This window comes from Ammospiza nelsoni, chromosome 10 (assembly GCF_027579445.1).
Source record: "Ammospiza nelsoni isolate bAmmNel1 chromosome 10, bAmmNel1.pri, whole genome shotgun sequence".
Taxonomy (NCBI): domain Eukaryota; kingdom Metazoa; phylum Chordata; class Aves; order Passeriformes; family Passerellidae; genus Ammospiza; species Ammospiza nelsoni.
This window is the reverse complement of record NC_080642.1, coordinates 21,047,892-21,072,699: the sequence shown is the minus strand read 5'-3', so window position 1 is coordinate 21,072,699 and position 24,808 is coordinate 21,047,892. Positions and strand designations below refer to the sequence as shown.

General features: G+C 54.6%; 2 protein-coding genes across 2 annotated transcripts; one reads left to right on the top strand and one right to left on the bottom strand.

The window, feature by feature from the left end:
* The first annotated feature begins 597 nt into the window (after positions 1-597).
* LOC132077781 (aquaporin-12-like) lies at positions 598-3,505 on the top strand. Its single transcript, XM_059479665.1, is given in 7 exon segments — positions 598-651; positions 653-688; positions 690-764; positions 766-919; positions 922-1,536; positions 2,371-2,487; positions 3,324-3,505. Coding segments are annotated over 7 exon segments (1,233 nt in total).
* Positions 3,506-5,816: 2,311 nt separating this feature from the next.
* On the bottom strand, positions 5,817-13,548 carry LOC132077325 (galactose-3-O-sulfotransferase 2-like). The gene is made up of 6 exons (XM_059478890.1): positions 13,520-13,548; positions 9,274-9,384; positions 8,445-8,609; positions 8,159-8,270; positions 7,691-8,059; positions 5,817-6,719 (listed from the first exon to the last, which is right to left on the bottom strand). Exons 1-6 carry the CDS (start codon positions 13,546-13,548, stop codon positions 5,817-5,819), a joined length of 1,689 nt encoding a protein of 562 aa, XP_059334873.1.
* Between the last annotated feature and the right edge of the window lie 11,260 nt (positions 13,549-24,808).

Genomic DNA, 24,808 nt, shown 5'->3' with positions numbered 1-24,808 from the left:
GTGGTGCAGGGGGATGTGCTGAGCTGTGGCCTTCACAAGCACCCCCACAATGTCCTGTTTCTTCTCTGCTGCCAAAGACTGTTGAGGGAGAGGCTCCAATGCACTTGAGGCATCTGCTCCTGCTTTTCATGGCTTGGGCTGCTCTGCTGGAGCCACCTTGAACTGTATGAAGAGCCTCATCCCTGCCGAAGTGTGCTTCAAACCTGGGTTTCCTGAAATTCGTTTTCTAAATGACTTGGAGGGAAATAAAATGGCCCAAATCAAAGCTGTTGGCTCTGTGTGTGTGTGACAGGGCAGTGAGAGGAGCTGGGTTACCTGCCAGCACTGCCTGCCCTGTAGGGATGGCAAATGTGGGCTCAGAGTGGTGACACTACTGCTGCAGCTCAGGGAAATGACCCAGAAGATGCATTATATGTTGTTTACCATGGAATCCCAGAATGGTTTGGGTTGGAAGGGGCCTTAACCCAATTTCTTTCCACCCCTTCCATGGGCAGGGACACCTTCCACTATCCCAGATGCTCCAAGCCCTGTCTAACCTGGCCTTGGACACTTCCAGGGATGGGGCAGCCACAGGCATTGGAGCCAAGCAGAAAGCAAATGAAGTTTTTTGTTCCTTCTGGAAGAGCTGTCAGCTCTGGGGAGCTGCTGTGGCCTCTCAGGTGTGAATGCCGGGGCTGAGGGCTCAGTGCCTGGTGGAGATAACACCAGGATTTGCTGGGACAAACAGCTTTGTGGCTGCTCCAGCTGCTGTGAGTCCAGCAGCTCCCTGTGGCACTGGCATTGTCCCATGGGGGCCACACGTGTGGCCTTCCCAGGCCTTCCCAGGCCTGTCGGGCTGTGCCACGTTTGCTTTTGCTTGGCTTTATAAAGAGGAGGTGCAGGAGCCTCCTTTGCTCCTTGCCAGACTCTGGCCCCAGCACAGCTTCGCTATGGATGGCTTGAATGTCTCCATTGCTTTTTTCTTCCTGGCTTTTGGGCTGTGCCAGGTGCTCAGGTGGCTTTCCAAGAGGCTGCTGTCCCCGGGGACACATGGCTGCCTTGCCAGGGAATTTGCTGGCTCCTTCCAGCTGTGCATGAGCTGCCTGGAGCTGAGGATGCTGATAGACATCGGCCCCTGGGGTGGCGGCTTTGGCCTGGACGTGGTCCTGACCCTCCTCTTCCTCCTCTCCGCTGTCCACGGCGCCTCTTTGGATGGAGCATCTGCCAACCCAACGGTGTCCCTGCAGGAATTCCTGCTCCTGGAGTCCAGCCTGGCAGCCACGGGGGCCAAGCTGCTGGCCCAGGGTGTGGGTGCAGGGATGGGCTGGGCTCTCACCCGGCTCTACTGGTCCTGGGAGCTGACACAGCTGCACTTCATCCAGAACCTCATTGCTCCCGAGTGCAGCTCCTCCATCCACACCTCCCTGCCCCACGCTGCCTTCCTGGAGGGCTCCTGCTCCTTCCTGCTCCACCTCATCCTCCTCAAGCTGCGACAGAGCCACCCCCTGTACCGGGTCCCTGTGCTGGCAGCCACTGTCACTTTCCTGACCTACGCAGGTGAGCAGTGCTGGCGTTTCCTGTCCTCGGTCATTTGGAAAAATGCCTCATTTGGGGGGGGAACAGCCCCCTGTTTTTCATCTTCCAGGATTGGAGAGGTAGGGGTTAACAAGGTAATGACCACTAAGGTGTTTGTTTTCTGTTATTTTGGGGAGTGTTCATTTTGGGATGAAGATGGCGCTTTGGGCAATCTGGGCTGCTCTTGTATTAGTGGGGTTCCCATTCCAAGGAGGAATGATGAATCTGACTCCATGTTCTTAGAAGGCTAATTTATTATTTTATAATACTATATTATATTGAAGAATGCTATACTAAACTATACTAGAGAATACAGAAAAGATACTTACAGAAGGCTAAAAGATAATAATGAAAACTCGTGACTCTTTCCAGAGTCCTGACACAGCTTGGCCCCAATTGGCCAATGAGTGAAAACAACTCACAGCAGAATCCAATGAAACAATCTCCAAACACATTCCAAAGGGGCAAAACACAGGAGAAGCAAATGAGATAAGAATTGTTTTCCTTTTCTCTGAGGCTTCTCAGCTACCCAGGAGAAGAGTCCTGGGCAAGGGGATTTTTCAGAAAATGTGATGGTGACAGGCTGCAGGTGAATTTTGGCTCACAGCCGTAGCTCAAGACTGGGATCCTTTCCCTGGAACCTCCTCTCCTGCAATCCTCCAGTCTTTCACTGAGCTTTCCTGCTTCCCTCAAAGCTCAGGGCCACAAGGGTGGGATTTCCCCAGCCTGAGAAGGCAGGCAGGAAGGGTCTCAGCCCTTTGTCAGTGTTCCAGAGGATGCAGTGGGACTGTTGGCCATGTTTCTCTTCCCACACAGCCGGACCGTACACGGGGGCCTTCTTCAACCCTGCCCTGGCCACAGCCATCACCTTCCACTGCTCGGGGAGCAGCTTCTGGGCCTACATCCAGGTCTACTGGCTGGGGCCCCTCGCAGGTGAGAACTTCCCAGGGGCAGGAGCTGGCATAGGGACAAGGCAGAAATGCTCAGTGTAACGTGGACTGTTCTGGCAAAGGGCTGAAATTAGAGTTGCCAGTGGCAAGTGTCACTTTTCACCCAGCCTCGTTGACTCTGGGGTTATCCCTTTGCTATTCAATTTTTAAAATCCAACTTCTGTGTGGTACAAGGGCAGGAATCTCCTGAAGCCCAAGTCTGGGTGAGGTTTAGCAAAGGTGTTTTAGGGCAGTGCCAGGCTGAGCTGTGCTTTGAGGCTGTCCCCAGCTCCAGCATGGTCATGGGGAGCTGGATGTGTGCTGAGAGTGGAGCCGGGTTTGGGTTGGGCTCTGCTCCCAGATGGACAAGAGGAAATGGCCTCAAGCTGCCCCAGGGGAAGTTTAGGTTGAGTATTGAGAAAATTTCTTCCCTGAAGGGTGGTCAGGCACTGGCACCCTGCTGAAGGCAGTGGTGCAGACACCATCCCTGCAGGGATTTTAAAGCCTGGATGTGGCACTGGGGTCATGACCAGCAGTGAGGGAATGGCTGGGCTTGATGGGCTCAGAGGACTTTTCCAACCTTAATGATTCTCTGCCAGAAAACTGGGGTGGTTTATGGGTCGAAACAAGCATTGTTTGTTATGTTAAGGACAGAGTGGTAAATTCTCCTTAAAGCAGAACAGCGAGGGTCCCTCAGCTCTTGGTGGGGACTTCAGTGGTGCTCAGCTGCCTTTTGGCCATGGTGAAGGTTGTGACCAGGACCCAAAGCCGCTGCTGAGCTGTGGGGAGGGTGGAGATGCTCCCCACAGTGCCTGGAAGGGGTCTGTGCTCTCATTGCAGGGATGCTCGCTGCTCTCCTGCTGTTCCAGGGCAACATCCCACGCCTCTTCCAGAAAAACCTCCTCTACAGCCAGAAAAGCAAATACAAGGTGCCCAAGGCAAAGGTGACAGCGCAGGTGGAGGGTGACAAACCACAGAAGAAGAGGAAAGGAGGGAAGAGCAACGCGGAGACCCATGCCTGAGCCCCTCCTGGCCCTTTTCCTAAGAAAGGGTTTCCCGATGTGGAGGATTTTGCAGCTCGCTCAGTCCTTAAAGCACCACAAAGGAATCCTGCAGGATGCCCCTGAGCTCCTTTGGGAATTGCTTTGAAAGCCTCCTTGGAGAGCCCGAAATGTTTCAAGCTCACTCTGCTGGCTCAGAAGGAAAACACGGAACACTTTTGCATAAATTGCTGGTTGTCTTGTTCTGCCAGGAATCTTACAGAGAGCTGGGACCGTTCCATGGGCAGGCTTGAGCAACCCGGCGTTACTGCACCGTGCAGGGCCTGCAATAACCCCAGTGGGTCTTTTGCAGCCCTAAAAACAAAGTATGAGCCAGTAACTACCTTGGACACTTGGGATGGGGAGGAAACAGGCTCTGATCTTTTGAGTTATTAATGGATACTGGCTAAAAATTGGTGGGGTTTGAGTTAAACTTGGCCTGAAGTCCTTGAGTTGCACAGGCTGAACCTGGCAAGTCTTGGAAAGGAATAAAAAATGCTCCAAGGCAAGAGAGTTCACTGGCCACGGGAGAACCTGCTCCTCTGGGGATGTGCTTGGCTTGGGTTTTGGTGCTGTAAAGCATCAAGAAATGGTGTGCAAAGGAAAAAAAACAAACCAGAAGAGACCCAGGCAGCTGCTGTGCATCCCTGTGCTCTGCTCCATCTCTAGGTGAAATATTCCTAACTATAAAATTACAGTTTGTGGGGAAAAAAATTGCTGTGGTTGGCATTTGGGTGAGTGATGTCATTCCTGGGAGACATCCCTGAAAATGGGAGTCACTGTGATGCCCAAACCACCTCTGCCCTGCCTGCTGCCTGCTCTGGAAAGGGGGAAACACCTGCTGGAAATGGGGATCCCTCCGGGCTGTGCTGGGGCCAGGGCACCCCATGGGAGCTGCACCCTGGGTGACAGCACAGGGACATTGGGATGCTCTGGCTGACCCAGTATCTCTGCCCTGGATCAGAGCTCCTGACAGGAATCACCTGCTCCTATTTCCTGAGGTGCAAACAGGGAATAAGCAAGTGGCACCCACTGAAAACCTGGAGTGGAGGTGTCAGATGCAGGTTTGGTACCCAGTGTCCAGCCCTGCTCCTCCCTCCCCTCTGCTGTGCCCATGGGGAGACATCCCCAGGGTGCTGCTGGGCCTCTGGGCTGCCCATCCCAGGTGATTTCCTCTGGGATTGCCCTCTGGAGGCACCTGCAGGAACCCCAGACCTCTGACACCACATCCCAACAGGAGAAATGAGGGAAGGGACCAACACAGCCATGCACAGATGCGCCCCAGAGGTGAAACTTCATGGAGCAAAATCCCCAAACTCTGCCCTCTCCTTGTGCCATCTCCATCCAGTGCCTGGCTGGATGCTTGGCACTGCCCCAGGAAGGGCTCTGGGAACACAGTCTGGCTTTTTTTCCTGGTTAAACTGAGCAGGAGACCTTTGGGTGGAAGCTGAAACCTTTGAGACTCTTTGTACCTGCCCCAGGGACACCCTGGGATGCTCAGATCCCCCTGGGCAATTTTTTCAGAACCTTTTTTTTTTTTTTTTTGGCTTTGTTTTTTGGTTTTTTCCCCCCACTTTTCAGGACATATTAGGACACACTCAAATGTTTGGGATGTGCTTCTGGGGCTTTGGGGGAGGTCATCTACTGAGCAGACTGATGTAATTAAGAGGAATTTAAGGAGTGACAGTGACTGTTGTTATCTTTAATTAAGAAGCTGCTTTTCCAGCATGGTAATATCAACGGAGCAGGGACGAGGTGCAGCTGCACAGACAGACAGACTCATTCCCATGCTGTAAATCAAACCTTTTGGGATTTTTTGGGAGAGTCAATCCTGCTGGGATTTTTTTGAGAGAATAAATCCTGCTGGGATTTTTTTGGAGAGTCAATCTCACTGGGATCTTTTGGGATCTTTTGCCCACAGCTCTGATTTACCGCTTGGCCCTGTTCTGTCGCACCCCACTGCGGGGCTGATGATTTGGGCTGCCCTCCTGGACCTGCTCCTCGCTGCTGGAGCTGGTGCTGTCCTGAGGCTCCAGCTGCTGTCTGAGGGGATTTCCCTGTGGAAAAGTCCTGTCCATCCCCCGAGACCCCCTCTGCGGCCTGTCCGGAGCTTGTGCCCAGCAGCGGGGCACGGACAGAGGGCCCGGGGCAGGGCAGCCCCGGCCTGAGTGCCGAGCCCGGCGTCCTCAGGAAATTGAGAAGGATGCCCGAGGGCCGAGCCTCGCTGTCTGCAGCAGATGGAGCCCCGCTGTCCGGAGCAGATGGGGAAGGACGCCCCAGGGTCCAGCAGGGCTCAGTTTCGGGCGGGCTCTGGCCGCTGCGGAGGATGGAGCTGGGGAGGCAGCGGGCCGGGGGCTCTCAGTTTCGGGTGGGCTCCGGCCGGTGAGGCAGCGGGCCGGGGGCTCTCGGGGGCCGGCGGCGGGGGGAACTGCTTCTTGTAGAGCAGGCTGCTGTACTGCAGCTCCGGCGTGACCAGCCGCCGGCAGGTCCGCTCCAGCTCCCGAGGCAAGCCCTGCTTGAGGTTATAGCCCAGGATCCGGGCCCCGCCGTGCTGCAGCGGCCGCAGGGAGCTGTCCTTGATGTCCTTGGGGCCCACGCTGCCCGTGCCCTGCAGGCAGGCTCGGGCCAGCTCCGCCTGCCGCTGCCGCAGCGCCCTCACCTCCCGCCGCAGCCGCTCCCGGCCGATGAGGCGGTCGAGCCTTTCCCAGAAGGTCCTGTTAAAGTGCGTGTAGATCTCCCAGTCCAGCCTGTTCCAGGCTTTCAGCTTCTCCACGACGGAGTCCGGGAGCGGGGACTTGGTGCTGCTGTCCCTGCTGTTGAGCGGGAAGGAGACAACGCTGTCCAGGTCCCAGCACAGCATCTCCTTCAGCAGCACCATGGACTCGTCAAAGTACTCGGAGATGAGCAGGAAGTCGAAGGACGCCTCGATGGCCTTCAGCATGAGCTGCACCCGCTCGGGGGACGCGTCCCCGTCGGGGTTGAAGCCGAAGTCAAAGGTCATGAGGTTCCTGGCGTAGTGGCGGTCGCCGCTGGCGGGGTCGTAGTAGCGCCAGGGCTGGCTGAGGAACTCCTCCAGGCTGCGGACGCGCGAGAAGGCCGAGGCGCCCTTGTAGTACACGAAGGAGGACTCCATCAGCTGCACGGGGTTCCTCAGGATGGAGAAATATACAGCGGAGCTGGGCACCACTTTCTGCACCTGCGGAGGAGGAGAAGGAGGGTTTGAAGGTGGGGCAGGGAGAGGGGACCCGCTCGCCCACGGTGCTGGTGAGCAGAGGTACCTGCTGGGGCAGGAGTGGCGTGTGCTGGGGAGGATTTCAGGGTGCAGCTCATCAAAGGAGCTGTGGGGATGTAGGAGATAGAACATAAGGAAATAAAGATAGTGTGGAAAGTAATCTTACCCCTAAGGAGTTGCAGCTGGGCCAATTATCAAAGATTAGGAACAGGCCTGGCTTCATAAGGCCACAGCTGTAAGCAATGAGAAGAAGAGTGCTATAAAAGAGTGGGGTGGCTGGGTGAGAAGAGAGCTGGAGTCAGCTGGCTGCTTTGTGAAGAAGAAAGAGTCAGTGCTCTGAGAAGCAGCCCATGAGAAACACCAAGAAGGTATGAAACTTTTGAGATAAGGTGACAGCAGTATGGAACCCCTGCAATAACATGACAACATGGAGAGCTCCAGAAGAGTCACACGGGGAGAGCAGTGAGCAAAGCTCCCCACAGTGGGCTGTCACAGCTGTGTGGCTGGGCTGGGATGGAGATACTAGCCATCTCCTTCCCTTTGCCCGTGTCCACCTGTCCTCAGGTGGCACCAGAGGGGTGAATGCTGGGTATGGCTGACCTGAGCTGATGCACTCTGGTTGTTCTCTTGCAGCTGGTCCCCTCTGGGCCTGTCCAGGGAGCAGGACATGTCCCAGGGCCCACCAGACAAGAAAGAGATGAGAGTTGCTGGCTGCTACAAATGCTGTCTCCCACTTTGCCATGGCTCACAGCACTGGGCTTCACCAAACCTGCTCACAGAATCTCTCGGGAGGTGCCAACAACATACCAGGTAACCGTGGGCCATCCTAACTCTCTTTAGCTCATCCCTGCAGAGTTTATGTGCATGACAGGTGCCCCCTGAGCCCCTGTCCCCGTTCCCTGCCCGTGCCCCCAGGGTGGCAGCGTTGCCCGTACCTCTGGCTGCAGGAAGCGCATGTGGTGGCAGAGGATGTTGAAGCGCCGGGGGCTCAGAGGGGAGAAGCCCTGCACGAACTTGGCCAGGAAGTGGTGGGGGTAGTAGAGCTGGAAGCCCCCGCCCTTGGGGAAGGCGAAGGTGAGGTTGTGCATCTCCCCAAAGCGGAACAGGATGTTCATGACCGTGCTGCTGGCGCTCTTGTGGACCTTCAGGAAAACAATGTCAGTCTTGGGCTTGCACGTCTTCCCTTGAGAGGTGACTCCTCTGGCCTGCCGGACTTCTCCAGCTGTTACCTCCTGGATCTTAAAGGCTTCTGTCCAGCCTGGGAGAAATCCTGTCTGCAGGGCTGTTTTGTAAGAATCCTCTGCCTGCAGAGGTTGAGCTGAGTTTGGGATGGGCTGTGTAAATGAGGTGCCCCACTCAGGGTGAAGAGAAGTCACAGCTTGAGGCTGAGTCTGGCTCTGTACCTCCACTTGCACCATTCCAGGTAGGGACATTCCCCTCTGCTCCTCTGTGCTCAGCCTGTTTGCAAAGATGATGAACTTGCTGGTGACATCTTCTGACAAATCTGCAGTGACCCTCCCGGGAGGGCCTGGAGAAGGACTTTCCCTAGCTGCATTTTTCAGGCCAGGAAGCTGGGGTTTCAGCTCTGTGGGTGACAGATGGGCTCTCACCTTCTCACTGCTCTCCCCAGGCTGCTGCATCCAGCTCTCCTCCTGGCTGCTGCCCGGAGGGGTCTCCTGTCTGAGGTACAGGTGCATCCTGAAAACATCCTCGGTCGAGGCAGGGGCTGGCTCAGTTTCCCCTTGCCCCTGAGGGGAGTCATCCTCCCACAGCAGGTCAGGGCTGTGCAGGGCAGAGCTGAGCTCATGGCCCGTGGTCTGCTGCAGGTCCCGCTCCAGCTCACACTGGCAGCTCCTGTGGTGGGGAGGACACAATGCTCAGCTGCAGGAGGTGGGAGGACAATGGAGAGGCAGCTTCTCTGCAGCCCAATGAACCTCCCGACTCCCTAAAGTCACCCCAAAACACACTCCCTCCTTTTCGTGGGGTGGGTGGCCTTGCTGATGGGGTTCACTGCTGCCCTCAGGGGTGGGGTGTGGGGGTGCAAGAACTTTGGGCTTGATCATCTTGGAGGTCCTTTACAACCTTAATGATTCCATGAAGAGGAGAAGGACAGGCCAGCAGTGATGTGGCAGTGTCTCTGTCTTGCTGGAGCATGACAGGACAGTGGAAGGGGCGCAGCAGGAGAAGGCAAGGAGGGAGAAGAGCTGGTGGTCTGGAGAAGCTGGAGGAACGATTGCAGATAACCCCAGACTGGGAGGGCTGGGCTTAAGGGCTGTAGGGTTTTGTGGTGAGCCAGGACAACGCCCAGAGCAGCCTTGTCTGACCCAGGGTGGGCTCAGCTCTGGCCAGAGCACAGGGGTGCGATATGGGACCCCCAGAGGGTCCTCTGTCACCTGGATTTTTCTCCCTAAGGAGGACCCTGCTGGTGGTTTTCAGGAGGGCAGTTCTGAGCCCACCTCAGTGGCCAGCAGAAGGCTGGAGGAGGAGGTGCAGGTGCATAATTGTGCTCAGGACCTACCCAAGAGGCTGCAGCTTCTCCACAACCTGAAGTGTGACCAGGAGGAGGACGAGGAGGCTGAAGGAGATCCAGAGCCGACCTGGCTGGCACCTGTAGATTGCACTCAGCTTCCTGCAAGGAAACAGACATTTGAGCTCATTTGTGGGGAGGAAATGCCAAGACCAGGCAGGAAAGGTGCCTTGAGGCTTTTTTATTTTTATCTTTATTTAAGGTAGGTCCCGTTTTCAGGGGCGGAAATGATGCAGAGGCAGCGATAACTGGGGAACCTCCAAGGCTGTGCCCCAGCAGTGCAGCCTCATGGAAATTTCCAGATGGGCCACAGGCATTGTGCTGAAAAGCAAACAGTGATAACCACTGAGTCCCTTGGCTGCTCAGGGAGGCCTTCCTGGAGCAGCCTGAGCCCCCCCCAGGCAGCAGGAACAGGGCACTGCCTGTGTGCTCCCTGCCCTGCCTGCCCAAGAAGGATCAGGATCTTGTCTTTATCAACATGGACAATAAAACTCTTTTTTCCCTGCTCTCCCCACTCTCTGCTGTTGGACTGCCACCTGCCCAGGCTCCAGCTGTTGCTGCAGATGTGGTGCCACCATGAGGGCCCCAGCAGTGCCTGGATCTTGGTCTGATTTTAGCCATGTCTACAACAGCAGTGTCATTTCTTCAGGCCATCAGAATTGTGCTGTTGTGTATGGTGACATTAAAGCCATGGAAATGCTGCCACAGGGCTCCTTCTGTTTGTAGAGCTTGCTGCAAACCCTGGTGGAGCTTGATTGTAGCTTTAATCTTCAGTGGAAGAATTGAGGGGCTGAATTTCCTGGAAAAAAGGATTTATTTGTATTTTTCTCTTCACAGAAAGGTTGTCCAGTCCCAGGAGATGTGACACTTGGAATCATGGGTTAGTGGTGGCCTTGGCAGCATTGGGGGAAAGATTGGACTTGATGATCTTTGAGGGCTTTTGCAACCTGAATGATGCCATTATTCTGCTGGGTTTTCCCCTGGGAGCTCATTGTGGCACAACAGGAGATGATTTGTCCTGAGGATCTGGTTAAACCCTCTGGGATTGGGCTCTGCTGAGGGGGAAGTCCAGCCAGACAGCTTCAGGTGGCTGCTCTCCCCTCTCAGGGAGGGAGAATCACAGGCAGCAGGGATCTAAATGGGAGGAATTAATGACAGCAGAAATGTGGGCAGAGCCTGCTTGGAAGCCACATTTCAGCCAACCTGGGTTTGTTGGCATTTCTGCCTTCCTGCAGTGGTCAGCTTTGGACCAGGACAGTGGGACTGCACAGAGCTGCTTGTCCTCACCTCCATGGTGCATTACCTCCTGCTCTGGGCAGTGCTGTGACATTGGGAGCAGAGCTCTCTTGGTGAGGCAGCAGTGACACAAACGTGGGCTGTCCGAAGGGGTCACGTGCATCCCAGGGTACAGGTCAGAAATTCAGGTTTGCTACTCAGAATGGCTTTGTTCCCGGAAAATCATCAGCTGTCAGGATTAAGTAGTGGTTTGATAATGGCAGCACTGCTTGCAGTGGTTGGATACTCATGGACACAGTTCTGCCCTGCTCCCAAAAATGCCCCTTCACTGAGCTGAAAGTCCCAGCTGCTCCCAGGAGGATTTCAGGGTCTGAAGTACTCAGGGCTGGAAAGGCTGGGAGCTTTTAGGCCATGGCAGTGGTGCTGAGGATTCAGAAGGTGTCATCACTGCATGGGATTGATTACTGCCCATCACAGCATCCCCAATCCCCACGGCAACCTGGAGGTATCCATGCTCTTTGCCACTCCAGGAGCAGGCTGCCAAGCTCAGATGAGACAGGAGGTGGCAGATGCACGTGTGGGTCACTGCCTGGCCATGCCAGTGGCACAAGGAGACCCTTGTGAGGTCAGAGATAAGCAGATGTGACAAATAACAGAGCAGGAAAATGCTTAAACAGAGCTTAAAATACCAAGAGGTGTTAAAGAGGGAGGGTTGAAGCAGAGACCAGGGCTGGTGTGAGGAAAGGTTTGTTGAAATAACTCCATGTGGAAGATCAAAGACCACAGAGGAAGAAGGCAATGAGGGAGGAGATGCTCCAGAATGAAGTGATTCCTCTGGATCTGGTTGGAGACTCAATCCAGCTCTCCCATCATTCCAGGCAAGGCTGATCATCATGTTGTCTGGCTGACCATGGCAGGACAAGCAGCAATGAGGGAATGAAGAGCTGCACCACTGTGATACTTAGTGATACACACAAACTCTCAGCAGAACCTGCAGGAGCACCCAGTAATGAAGGCAGAACAATGGAACACTTTCCCCCAGACAGGGTTGGGAGCAGACCCTCTGCCACTCCCTTATCTGTATCTGGTGCAGGTATAACCCTGGCCTTGCTTCCACAGAGGTCCTAAACTTTCAACCTGTGAGAATCTGTGAAAGATCCAGGTCCTTTGGCTCTTTTGAGGTGGCTGGTGTGTTGGTGGAACACCCAGCTGAGAACACACAACACGTGCTGGGCTGACATGTGTTGGGGTGGCCAGGCTGGCACAAAACCAAAGCCTTTCCTTCCTCCTCTGGGCTGGCTCTGTGAGATACAGGGACATCAAGGAGGGTGTGCTGAGAAAGTGGCAGCTCTCAAATTGCCAAGAAGTTGCATTGAAGGCAGCAAAACACCCATTAAATGGCACATGGTGCATGAGCAGCCCTTGTCTTGGAGGCTGGAGCAGGTTGGCATGAGGTACCTGAACAGCAAACCTTCAAAAGGCTCAGCTGCCCTCTGTGCTGCACAGCCTGCTCTCCATTTACACTCTGGGATGGGATCAGGGATGTGGGGCAGAGTTAAACACCTGAGACCAGAGCACCAGGAAGGGGTCCAGGCTGCACTTGGAGCCCTGCAGGGCAGATTGGGCTGCAAGAGCCCAACTCCTGCAGAGTCTTTGGAGATGCCTCCATCTGTGGGCAGGCTACAGCTGAAGAGCCCCCTCAGACCAGAGCCTGGGTGCTGTCACCTCCAGGAGTGACAAGCAAGGTGCAGAGCTGGATGCAGCACCCCAAAGAGCCCCCTCAGACCAGAGCCTGGGTGCTGTCACCTCCAGAAGTGACAAGCAGAGTGCAGAGCTGGATGCAGAACCTCAAAGATGCCTTTGGCTGCAAGGTCCAAGTGGAAGAGCCAGAGCAGCTGGATCTCCCCATGCTGGCTCAAGGAATTGAATCTAAACCTGAACTGATGGTGAAATCTTTGTAAGGGATGCTGCTCCAGCTGTCTCAGTGCCAGACCCAGCAGGACAGAAGGTGCCACTTGTTCTCAGCAGGGCAGCAGATTTCCCCTCTGTTATTCTCCCCCCTTCTCCAAGCAAATCTTCCCTCCAACCCTGTCCCTTTCCCTGTCCAACCCAGAGACAAAAGCTCCAGCCAGGATGGGGCTGGCTGGAAGCTTCAGGGCCCTCAGGGTCTCAGCAAGCTGCAGGAGGTGCTGAGGCTGAGCTCATCAGGCAGGTGAGTGGCAGAAAAAGATTTTACTGTTTTGCTGTGCCCAGATATTCTCCAGGCAGTGAGCAAAGTTGCACAAGGAATTAATGTACACAGTGTGTACACCAGCCACAGCCTGCTCCCTCTGACCAGTTACTAGAGCCAGTTTTTTGGCAGTAAATGAGAAATTGGGCAGAATGGTCAGCAGGAAGCTCAGGTGGCACAGCAAGGGCACAATGGCACTGTCTGCATCAGTGCCCACCCTGCACTTGACAGCTGGGTTGGGAATAACCCTGAGCCCTCTCACCCTGCAGCTCTCCCCTAGCCAAAGGACTCTGCTGCAGAGTCAAGCCTTGCCCTTCCTCATCCCTCCTGTCCAAACCAGAGCCTGTGGAAGGGAGCACCTCACCCTAGGGGCTGCCATGTGAAAAACTTGCCCAGAGACACCTTTCTGCTCCACATCTACTCCTCTGGTGATCCCTCACCTGGGATGCTGCAGGAGGGACCAGCATCACAGTGCCCTGCCAAGGTCTGTGCCATTCTCCTTCCTTTGTGGCAAAAGCCTCACAAAAGATGCTGTTTTCCAGTTGCCTTTGGAGCATCACCAGAAGGGAAAATCCCCATCACCCCAGACTGCCCTGCAGTGATGAGGAGCAGAAACATCTCCCTGCCCATTCCATCACCACTTAAACTGTTTCCCAACACGAAAGGATCTGCAAGGACATCAGGACATCACCTCCAGGTAGGACAGAAAGAGAATTTTACTTAGGGAAATAGTATTTTACCTAAATAAATACATAAAAATATTCCACTTACGTGATCAAATACCTCTTGAATTTCAGCATGGTGAGCTGGAGCCCTGGCTGGGAGCGGGTGGTTATCACCCGCCCGGGAGACTGGAAAGCAAACACCTGGAGCCTGCCTTGTGTGCTGTGGCCAGAGGCTCCTCCCCAGGGGGGGCACTGGGACACAGATCCTGTCAGACCTTCCCACCCGTGCCCTGTGCCTGCCCCAGGGAGTGCCCAGCCTCTGGGAGGGTGAGTGGCACCTTCACCCCTGCCACGTCACACACAGCGCTGGGCACGCTGTCCGCCCAGGCCAGTGTCCCTGCCTCACTCCTTGGTTTCACCCATGGCTGCTGGTGTTCCACTCTGACCCTCTCTTTTCCTTTCTCATGTCCTGATTTTGCTTCTTGACAAAGCTGAGGGCAGAGCTGGTGGTGACTGCTGAGCTCTTGGCAATCCTGATGTCTCCAGGTCGGTGCTGCTGAGGCTCTGTGGTGGCTGGGTCACCCCTGCATGGCAGGGACCTTGTCCTCTCCAGTGCACCATGGCTCCATCCATGCTGGGATGGGAGTGTGGCTCTCCCCAGCTCCCTCCTTTGCTGGCTTGGGTGGCACAGGGGCCAGTCTGAGCATGGCACATGGAAGACATTGATGTGAAGTGGTGTCTGGAGAGGTGAATGGGATGAGCGAAAGCAAAGTTGTCAACCCCCCGTGCTGGGACTGTGCTGTGCCAGGATGACCAGCTGGCTTCCAGGACCACTGGGAAAGTGGTCACTGGCTCTGCTTCTTGCTGGCTGATGGGCAATGTAAGACAGCTCAAAGGAGGACAGGAGGCTGTCCTCCACCATGGAGGTCCTTTGGCCACATCCTTCCCCTTCAAGGCTCATCCCAGCATCCTGCACAGCATCAGCCTATGACTGGGCCCCAGGCAATTTGGCAGGGACTGTGTGCTTCTCCTGTTTGGGCACAGACTCCCATGGTGGTGTGGACATGGAGAGGGTGGCTGGGATGTGGGACATGAGTGGCTCCAGCTGTGTCACACACTGTCTGCAGGTGCCCCATGTGCCTGCTGGCCCTGGAGGAGATGACCTGGCCATGTGGGCTTTCCCTTGACCCGTTCCTAAGGGTTCAGGAAGTGCATAAAGGGTGGGTAAGTCACTTCCAGCCTGGACCCTGGCTCTCTGGAGGGACAGAAGGGCTCCCTCCTCCCCTTTGCCAGCAGGGAGGCAGCTGTTCCCCTCACCCTGGCACAGGCAGGCACTGCCTCTCCCTGTCCACCTCATCAAAACCACAAGTTTCCTGTGGGGCTCTTGTGTTCTCCACCCATCCTGGGCTCCAGCTCTGTGCCAGGGCTGCCAGCTTCCCTGGGAGCCTGGGGCTGCCTGAAAGCCATACAAGAGCTTGCAGGGATCAGATCCTCTCTGGTGCAGGGGCTGAGGGTCAGGTCCTCCCCTCTGCCTCCCTCTGCACAGCCATGCTCTGTGCACTCCAAGCTGGATAAGCCTGCTTGGGGTGGATGGCTGAGGGCTCTGTGAGCATCCTCCATGCAGGATCTCCAGGGAACATCCTATTGCTGCAGGGCAGGGAGCATCCAGAGGCTCAGCAACATGAGGGTGTCCAGACAGGCTTGGTCTTGCTCCTCTTCGGTTGTTTCCTCTTGCTTGATGGTCACTGGTGGGATTTGCCACTGCTCAGCTCACTTGTTTCCTTAAAGACAAACCTTTTAGTCCAAGGTGACCTCATGAAATTCCAGATTCCACATGTAATCCTGCTCAAGATATGCCCTATTCCTGTCTCCAGCCTCTTCTTGGGCACAACTGGAGGCACCTGTGGAGGAAAAACTCAAGAGGCAAAGCTGTCCCTGCAGGAATGTGGTCATGGAAATCATGATGTGTGGTCTCCAGTGCCTGTGTGCTTCCTGTGCCAGATCTGCATCCCAGGCACCTCTGCAGCTCTCTGGGGATCCTTCTGCTGCCTCATATCTGCATCCTACAGAGCCTGTGCTGGACTGACCTGGGCAGCACCAGTGTCCAAGGGCCTCTGTGGGGGTGTCATTCCTCTGAGGCTGCACCTGGTGGTCTCCTCTCTCCCACAGGTGCTGCAGTGGGGTCAGGACACTGCCAGGTAAATGCACCTCCTGCAGTTGTGTCTCTTGAGAAGCAAAGGTGCCCTGGAAGGAGGGACTGGGCACCTCCTCAGGTGCTGACCTCAGCAAAAGGCAGTTCAGAGACCCCAAAGGCTCCTGTCCCTTCCTGTCCCCTGTGTAAGATGATGAGCCAGGACATGGCCTCAAGACCCTCAGGACCTTGTCACTCTCAGGCAATGGCTTTCCTGCTTGGCCAGCCCATGGCCCAGAGGGGCTGCTGGTGGGATTCTCCCAGGATTGCTGGATAAGCTGCACCTGGAGGGCAGCCGTCCCTGGTGCATTTGTACCTGGGGTGGAGGTGAAGGGGAGCACATGGGAAGGTGCCTCTCTGGTGAAGAGGAAAGGAAAGCTGGGAATGTGATTGCCCCTCCAGTGAGGAAGAGAGCAGACCTGTGACCTGGATTTCCAACCCTGGGCTGGACCAAATGCCAGAGCACTGGGTGGTGCAAAGGAGAGCCCTGGGGTTTGCAAGGGCTTGAGCCTGGCTGTAACCTCAGCCAAACATCTGCCTCCCTTCATCCTCCTCACCTTATTCCTTCTTCTGCTGGATATGGAGTCCTCCAGCATGAGAAGAACCCAGCAGAGAGCTGTGTGTGGGATTCTGTTTGGGCTTGCTGAGGGCAGTTTCCCTTTGCCACCAACGGCACTGAGCTCTGCTGAGCCCCGAGGTGTGAGCAGCCACCTGCAGGTGGGCAGCACGACAGGGCTCCTGGCAAGGGTGACAGCCAGCAAGGACCTTCCAGGCAGGAGCAGGGGAGCTTGGTTCTCCTGAGAGAGCTTCCTTGTTCTCCTGAGAGAGCTTGGATGACAGGAAAGTGCTGCAGAGGTGAGGAGCAGGAGAAAAGCCACTGTTGGAACCAGGGACAATTCCTTGGTTAAGGACGAGTCTGACATCCTCCTGTGTGTTGGCAAAGGGAGGCAGCTGAGCCTGGAGGGTGCAGGCAGCCAGGGAGGAGCCTTTGTTAGCAGCAGAGTCTGGGATCCTGGGCAAGATGGAACTGCTGTAGGGCTTTGCCAACTGGAGCAATATTTGGGAATTTCCTCAGTCTGGAATGGCCTGCAGAGGTTTCCTTACTGGGAAGTGGAGAGTGATGGAGCTCCTGCTGGAGATGGCTCCTTGCTTTGAACATCTGCAAAATAAACAAAAACCTCAGGAAGAAGGAGTCCATATTGCTTAAGTGAACCCATTAGCTGGAGAGGTACAGAAAAGTCATATCCAGGGTTAAAATTATCCTGGGAAAGTCCAAGATTTAGAGTGCTACTCATGAGCTCATGTCAGAGGGGCCTGGAAGATCACTTAGCAGTGCTGTGATGGTGGGGCAGACTCCAAAGACGCCTGGCTGGTACAAGGGGACAAGGAGCCATCCCACAGGGCAGTACCAGGGTGGCACTGGCTGCATCCACAGTGGCAGCCCAGTGCCTGAGCCCAGAGTCCCCTGGCTCCACACCTGTCCCTTTGCCTCCTGCAGGTAGCCACAGTCTGAGGACCTGGAAGGAGGTGTTGCCACTGGGATAAGACAGAGAATTAATGCCTGATGTGGGACTGGGTTCCATTCCTCCCTGCAGATGACCACAAGGACCCTGCTCACATTGCTTGTGTTTTCCCCCTGTATTTAATTCTTTAATTTTTCTTTTTGTATTTATATTGTGTTTATATGTGCACTTTGCTTAAACAAGAATTTATCTCCATCATTTTCTGCCAGCCTGTGCTCACTTTGTCATTTGTACCCTGGCAGCCTGGAGCTTGTTGAAAAGACATGAGGACTATGTGTGCCATCCCAGCAGGAGTCAGCTGGCAGTTCCAGATGCAGGGACAGACGGGGGAAGCTGAGTTCTGGGACACTCCAGTTTCCTGGGTCCCACAAAACTCCCAATGGAGAGAAACTTGAGAAAGGCCCCCTTGCTGCCAGCGAGCCATTTTTCTGTTTGCTTTTCAGACCTTTTCCAGACAGACCTGTTCCTGGACTGCCCCATGATAATTTCTGGATGACTCTCCCAGGGGTATCCAGCACGCTGCTTTATCAGCAAGGTGCAGTTTGCTCTCCCAGTCGTTCTCCAGTCTATCAGCCCCTGGGCCTCCCCTTCCGCCGCCGGGCACCGCGCTCCAGCAGCACCCACCTAAATTGATCTCTAGTTAATTTTACACCCAGCAGAGAGAGCAAGGCAGGCCCATTTCCCATTAATTCCAACAGCTCTCCTGGACCCTGAAGGGAACCTGGCCTGCAGTGGCCATGCCCATGGATACCATCTCTCCGAAAGGATGCTCAGGGAGAAAATGCATCCAGCTGGGAGTTTAGGAGCAAAACGTGGTGGGAGCTGAGTGCAGGAGCAGTGCTGTGGCTGCTGGGCAGTGTGGGACATCACTGTCCTGGGCACCTTGCCCCAGAGACAAGGCAGAGCCTGTGCCAGCCCTGGGCAGAGCTCCTCTTGGCTGGGAAGGCTGGGGAGCAGCTGGATAAGTGTGGCTTTAGGCAAGGAGTGCGTTGTTGCTCTGGCTGTGTGGTTTTGGCTGGAGTTGGGACTTTGGCCCTAATCGTTCTTTTATTTGTTCTTTAATCTCAGTCACCTTATCAGAAGCCTTTGAACAACCAAACACATCTCTGCTCAGCTGGAGAACAGGCTTTGCTGTTTCTTTTCTGTTGGTTTTGTTTGCTTGCCAGAGACCTCCAGGAGATTAAGTGATCCCTCACAAACCTGGGCTTTGCCTTGAAGCCTCTGGAGGCTGCAGCACTTGGGTGCTGAAAGACATCTGTGTTTTAGGGTGGCTGGCATTTGACCAGATCCCTCAGGGCCTTGTAGGATCCAGGTCTGAACCATTCCTGAGACTACCCATGATCAAAGACATCAAGTTACTGGGAGGACTTGCTGGTTTGTCAGCAGAAGAAATGAAAGTGGGCATCCCAACCATGGGGTGCCATGGGCTCTCCTCAGCAGAGGTGGGACAAACATCCCCTTGTCATTATAATTTGTCCAGGTTTGGGCTGTTCAGAACAAGAGAGACCTGGAGCACCTGAAATGGGTCCAGTGGAGGATGAAAAAATGCTGAAAGGCCTGGAGCATGTGGGTGCCCAGGCAAGGCTGAGGGAGCCGGGCCTGCAGAGGCTGTGGAGATGCTGAAGGGCCTGGAGCGTGTGGGTGCCCAGGCAAGGCTGAGGGAGCCGGGGCTGCCCAGCCTGGAGAGGAGCCCCAGCTGAGAGGGGCCCTCAGCCCTGGCTGGCCCTGGCTGCAGGGAGGGGCAGAGCAGGGCCGGGCTCTGCTCCAGGCCCAGCAATGGCACCGGAGCCACGGGCAGGGACTGAGCCCAGGCAGCTCCACCTGCACATGAGCAAGAACTTTCCTGGGCAGTGACCGAGCCCTGAACAGAGCCCAGAGAGGGTGCGGAGTCTCCTCACTGGGGATATCCCAGAGCTGTCTGGGCATAATGTGTGCCGTGGGCTCTGGCATGGCCCTGCTGGAGCAGGGAGGTGGCACAGGGTGACCCCACTGTGGTCCCATTCTGGGATTCTGTGGGACAGCTCCCATGGGTGAATTTCATGCAGTTTAGTTTGCTCCCATTGCTTCCTGTCCTGTCACAGGGCACTGTCGACAACAGCCTGGTTTCCTGCCTTCATTCCCTCCCATCAGATGTTTATACACATCTACAAAGTCCCTCCAAGACTACTTTGCTCTGGGATGAGCAGCTCCAGCTCTCTCAGCTGCTCCTCATATGAATGATGCTTCACACCTTCATGGCCTTGCACTGGACTGGCTCCAGTCACTGCATCTCTCTTGTACTGTGGAGCCCAGAGCTGGCCCCAGCAGTGCAGGTGTGGCCTCACAAGCACTGAACAGAGTGGGAAGGGAGGCTGCTGGGGCCAGGAAAGCTGTGTTTGACCAAGGGATGGCCAAGGATGTCCTTAGGACTTTCCATGGCCAGCAGGAGCTGTGTGCTGTGTCTGACCCTGAGGAGTGGGAAGTGGTAAGGACTTTGTCTCAGCCAGAGCTTGGTGCCCACAGGAGAAGAGTGGACATGGTTTTCAGGGGAAACCTGGAGAAAAAAGCTGTATTGATCAAGGGAAACTGGGTGGAGCAGGTGTTTACAGAGCAAATGCCTTTTGAAACGTATCAGCAGGCAAACAGGGTGGGGACCTCCCGAGCTGATGCCACCTCCTCCAATTTATGGAAAGTGTGGCAGGATGTCCAGATAAATGTGATGCCTCACCTGGCGGAAAAAAACAACAAAACAGTGAAATCTAGGAGAGATTTTATGGTTTCTAGGAAAGTTCAGCATCTCCATGTGTGTACAGAACAGTTGCTCCCGTCACTGCAAGACAGACAGTGAAGGGCTGGGGTGTGTCCAGGGAAGGGAATGGAGCTGCTGAAGGGCACATGCAGGACCCCTATCAGCACTTTCCCTTCTCTTTACTGGGCTCCACAGTTCATCCTCCATGCCCAGGGGGATTCCAGCCAAACGGGGATCTCTTTGGGTCATCACCTCCCTGCTGTGCACACCCGGACACACCAGCCCCTGCCTGGACACAGGGTGGGAGAGCAGAGCAGCCACCAGAGAGCCTGGCAGGGCCAGTCCCTTTGTTCCTCCCACCCAAGCCTCTTCTGGCATAGCCAGGGACAGTCTGGATCAAAAGTCACCTGCAGGCCCTGCCCTTGGGGTGTGCTGGCAGCAGCCAGGGCTCCCGGCCCTTCAGCTCCCCAGCTCAGCTGGAGCGGCTCTGCTGAGCTCCACAAACATGGAGAGGGAGAATTTGATCCCAGCCAGGGCTCCAGGCCCTTCAGCTCCCCAGCTCTGCTGATCTCCACAAGCCCAGCCCTGCAGAGGGAGAGATTGATCCCAGCCAGGGCTCCTTCAGCTCCCCAGCTCTGCTGAGCTCCACAAGCCCAGCCCTGCACAGGGAGAGTTTTACCCCAGCCCATGGCAGTCCCCCCCAGGCAGGAGGCCACGGGCAGCTTTCCCCAGCCCAGACTCTCCCATCCTGCCCAGCCTCACAAGGGGCTGTGGGTGCTGCATGGGCAGCCCTGGGCAGCTCCATCCTCCTCCCTAGTCCAGTTCCCTTGCACTGCTGGGGCTGCAGGCTGAGCCCCCAGGCCCCCCACGTATGCAGGGGCTCTCTCCTAGAGATCCCAGGGACAAAAGGCCAAACTCCTGCCAGAACACCCAGCTCCTTCCTCAGAGAGCAGCCTTGCTTCCATCCCCAGCTCTTCCTAACACCTGAACATCTCTGGGAGCTGATTCCTCCTTTCAAGCCCAGCAAGAGCCCGAGGCAGTGCCCATGACCACACCACGCACTTCCAGGTAAGGAAGGAATTAAAATTCAAGACCATTACTGCTTGTCCCTGCAGGGGTCATCAAAGCAGCGTGGAAATCCAGGTATCTGCCCAGGGAACAGGCACAATGAACCAGTTCTTGCTCAGAGTTACTTTTTGTAGGAAAAAAAGCCCTTGAGATTTGTGTTTTCTATGCTCATTTGCAATGGAGGAATCTTGACATATTTTAAGGGCAAGAAAATTAATCTTTGGGCCTTAGAAACCTGCAAAGGGGATAAAGTTCGCAGACAGCCTCACTTTACACCTTTGCTTTTCCAGGTCTTTTGTGGCCTGGCTCCTTCATCACCATCATCTTCATCCCAAGAAGGAAAGAATTTCAAATCATATCCTCACAGGAAGTCCTTCAGGTCTGAGTTGTGCTGGTCCCACCAGCTTTGTGCTCTGGTCCCTGGAGCTCCCACAGGTGAGTGTGTGACACTCTCAGCCATGAATGAAAAGCTGATGCTCTGTTCCTACAACTGCTCTATCACACACATAAATGACCCCAAAAGGTGAGGGTGGCCAGTCCTCCTTTCTCCAGCAGCACTTGTAGCTCTTCTACAAGGGGAGTTGGTCCTTTGTTGACCTGCTGATGGATCAATTAATTTATTTATCTATTTAATTATTTATTAATTTTGAGGCTTTTTCATGTGATGGTGCTGCTTTAGGGGAGTTCATGGCTCAAGGTGTCTGTGGGTTGTGTTTGCTCATGCAGGAGCTGCAGGTCAGGCTCCTGCTGAGGCTCCCAAGCTCCTTGCTTGGTTCTGCTGGCATTGAGGCTGTTGATAAACATCATTCCCATCCCTTCTTGCCCTCAGGACAATGTTGACATAAGGGTATCCAGGGCTTGGACGTTGGCCAAGTCATTGTCATCTTCTCCAGGACCAACTGAGCCCCACTGGACAATATTGTTATTGTTTATGGTTAATTAAACCATCACCCATATGGTTAATTAATGTGGTGTTGTGAGGTCCCCAGGACAAGGTGAGAAATGAGAATTTGACTCCATGTTCTCAGAAGGCTGATTTATTATATTAAAAGAAATTATATGCTATAACTATACTAAAGAAAGAGAAAAGAGACATCATAAGGCTAGAAAAGAATGAATAATAAAAACCCATGACAGACCCAGAGAATCTGACACAGCTGGACTAGGATTGGTCATTAAATAAAAACAGTTCACATGGAACCAATCAAAGATGCACCTGGCGCATTCCAAAGCAGCAAAACACAGGGAGAGGAAGTCAGATAATTATTGTTTACATTTCTTTTCTGAGGCTTCTCAGCTTCTCAGGAGAAAAGGTGAAAGTATTTTTCAGAAAATATCATGGTGACAAATTAATTAACTCTAAACCATTATTTATGGTTGATTACCATATCCAGCTCCAGTAATTTCCCTGACTGGGGTGTCAGTGCCCTGTGGGGCAGTGTGGGGTAGCTGAGGAGTGATGAGGTGAGCCTCAGGGGGAGCCCCACAGCCACATGGGCTCCTGCAGGTGCCTGAGCTGAGGTGGAGGTGCTCAGTGCTCCACTGTGATCCTGCCATGGCCACAGGGAGGTGGTGGCACTGCTGGGGGGCTGCTGAGCCAGCTCTGGCCATTGTGTTTGAGCAAGGGCTGTGCAAACAGAGCACTACGTGCCGGGCCAAGGCTGCCGCTGCCATTTCTTGCTGGCAGCAGAAGGTCGGAGGTTCAGAGGGACCGGTCTGGGTGCAGAGTCTATGTGTGAGGAGAGCTGTGACTCATCAGAGTCATGACAGGTGCTGGGGACTGAGAGGGGTGGCCTCAGCAGCAGAGTGGGTGCACCATGTGGGGCTCTGGGGCAGGAGGGGATGAGCAGGTTGAGGTGGATGTTGTGAGGAAGAGGAGCACAATGCACTTGTTTCCTTCCTGCATGTCTGCCCACACACGCTCTGCCCCTGCACCAGGTCTGTGGCTGCCTTCATTCCTTCCTCCTGCCCTGTCTCTCTGATGTCCCTTCTCGTCTGGCGCCTTGGCCTGGAGAGATCTCTCTTTCCATGCAGTCTGAGGGCACGTTTGTCCCACAGAAAGCCAAGGAGCTGAAGAAGGTGGGGATGGAGTCCCTGCTATGCTGTGCGTCACTGAGGGGCATGGGGTGCACTGGGGCTGTGTGTGAAGGTACATCCCCCACGCCACAGTTGCAAAAGTGGCCCAAATACCAGTTCTTTGCAGATGTTCAAACATCCCCTTCTCTGAAAATGCTGTCAGGGCTGCAGCAGCAGCAGCAAGGCTGGGGCAGGAATGTTTGCTGAGCAAGCAGCTGCTGATTGCACAGATGGGACTCATTAGGCTCCAGGTGGGTTGAACTTTGTTCCAGGAGTCACCTATTACAACTTGTGCTCCCCTCACCTCTGCTACCTGAGCTTTGGATTCTTTTCTCTGCTGTGGAATGATTTTCTTCTAGGCCATTTGTCATGGAATCACAGAATGGTTTGGGTTGGAACAGACCTTAAAGCTCATCCTGTTCACCCCCCTGCCATGGGCAGGGACACCTTCCACTATCCCAGGTTCCTCCAAACCCTGTCCAACCTGGCCTTGGACACTCCCAGGGATGGGGCAGCCACAGCTTCTCTGGAATAAGTTCTATTTCTATCTTTCCTGCCTCATGGCTCTTCCTCATAGTTATCTTCTATATCCTCTGCAATAGCCTGACCCAGGGCAGCTGGCAAGACTGCTCAGAGGGGCTTCTCTCTCACCAGACATGGCATTGGGTAGAGCTGATGCATTTTTTGAAGCCTGTCCCTGGGATGCTGTAAGGAGGCAAGAGCTGATATTTAGGAAAACATCCAATTCCCTGCAAAACCAGGGAATGTAGATGGCACATACTGTGGGTGAAAGCAAGAGGTGTGTGCAGGCATGGATGACATGTAACCATGACTGGCACTGCTCATGAGACATCTCTCTCCTGTCAGATCCATGCTGAAGAATACTCACCATGCTCAGCAAAGCTTGGCTGGGAAGCAGGGAAGAATGGAATAGAATCTGTTGCAAACAATCAGCAGGGAAACCATATCCCAAAAGGAGCTGTCTCCTCTACCCAATGGTTGAGTCCAGCTTTGAAAAAGCAATTTCTGAGTAAGGAGAATGCAGGTTCCAGGCTGGGGAGAAGTGAGGAGATGAGGAACTGAGCCCCCAGAACGAGAGACTGGAGCACTCTGAGCTGTTTGGCATTGAAGGGGCACAAAGGAGAAGCCACAGACATACAAGTGGTTGAAAGTGTCTCGGGATGAATGACAGATGTGAGGGCAGGTCACAAGGAGTGGAGGAGCTCTCTGAGTGTCTGTGTAGCTGCAGTGGTTTCCACCAGCCTTGGAGGGCCTGCAGAGCTGGTCTGTGTGCTCCCATGTGTGGTAGCTCCAGGGAGGGTTGGGCATGATGCCCCTCCAGAACCACCCCTGCACCCCAGGGAATGGATATCCCTGTCCAGAGACCTTCAGACCACTGTCCTTCTGTTGGTGCAGGAGGTGTCTTTTTCCAGGTGTTCCTCAGCCAATCTGGGAGAATTATTTTATTTTGAACAACCAACACCAGGAGATACTGCATAAAACCATTCTGCACCTTTACACTGCTCCTTAATCTAGTTAATCTTACAGATCACAACCTTCTAGATGTCCCCTGCCTCCCCTTTCACCATCCAAATCTCTGAGTAGGAGGTGTATGAACATGAGAGTTTGCCAACTGTGAACTGAGGAAGGGATGAGTTAAAGAAGAGGGGATAGTTCCTCAAACTGAGAACCCAGAGTGGGACTCTTGCATTGTGTTAGAGCTCAAAGAGCAGCCCCAGCTCCAGCTGTATGTGCTGTTCCTGGGGCAGGGCTGTGTCTTGTGCCTGAGAGCTGGAGTTCCCTACTTGG

What these genes read in the sequence shown, in the direction of transcription:
- LOC132077325 (XM_059478890.1), bottom strand. Translation starts at nt 13,548, where the DNA reads ATGCTGAAATTCAAGAGGTATTTGATCAC. An exon ending in GAGAAGCTGCAGCCTCTTGG is followed by an intron (nt 8,610 to 9,273) that starts GTAGGTCCTGAG and finishes TCCCCACCACAG; the next exon opens with GAGCTGCCAGTGTGAGCTGG. An exon ending in TGCGCTTCCTGCAGCCAGAG is followed by an intron (nt 6,720 to 7,690) that starts GTACGGGCAACG and finishes CCTCCTCCGCAG; the next exon opens with GTGCAGAAAGTGGTGCCCAG.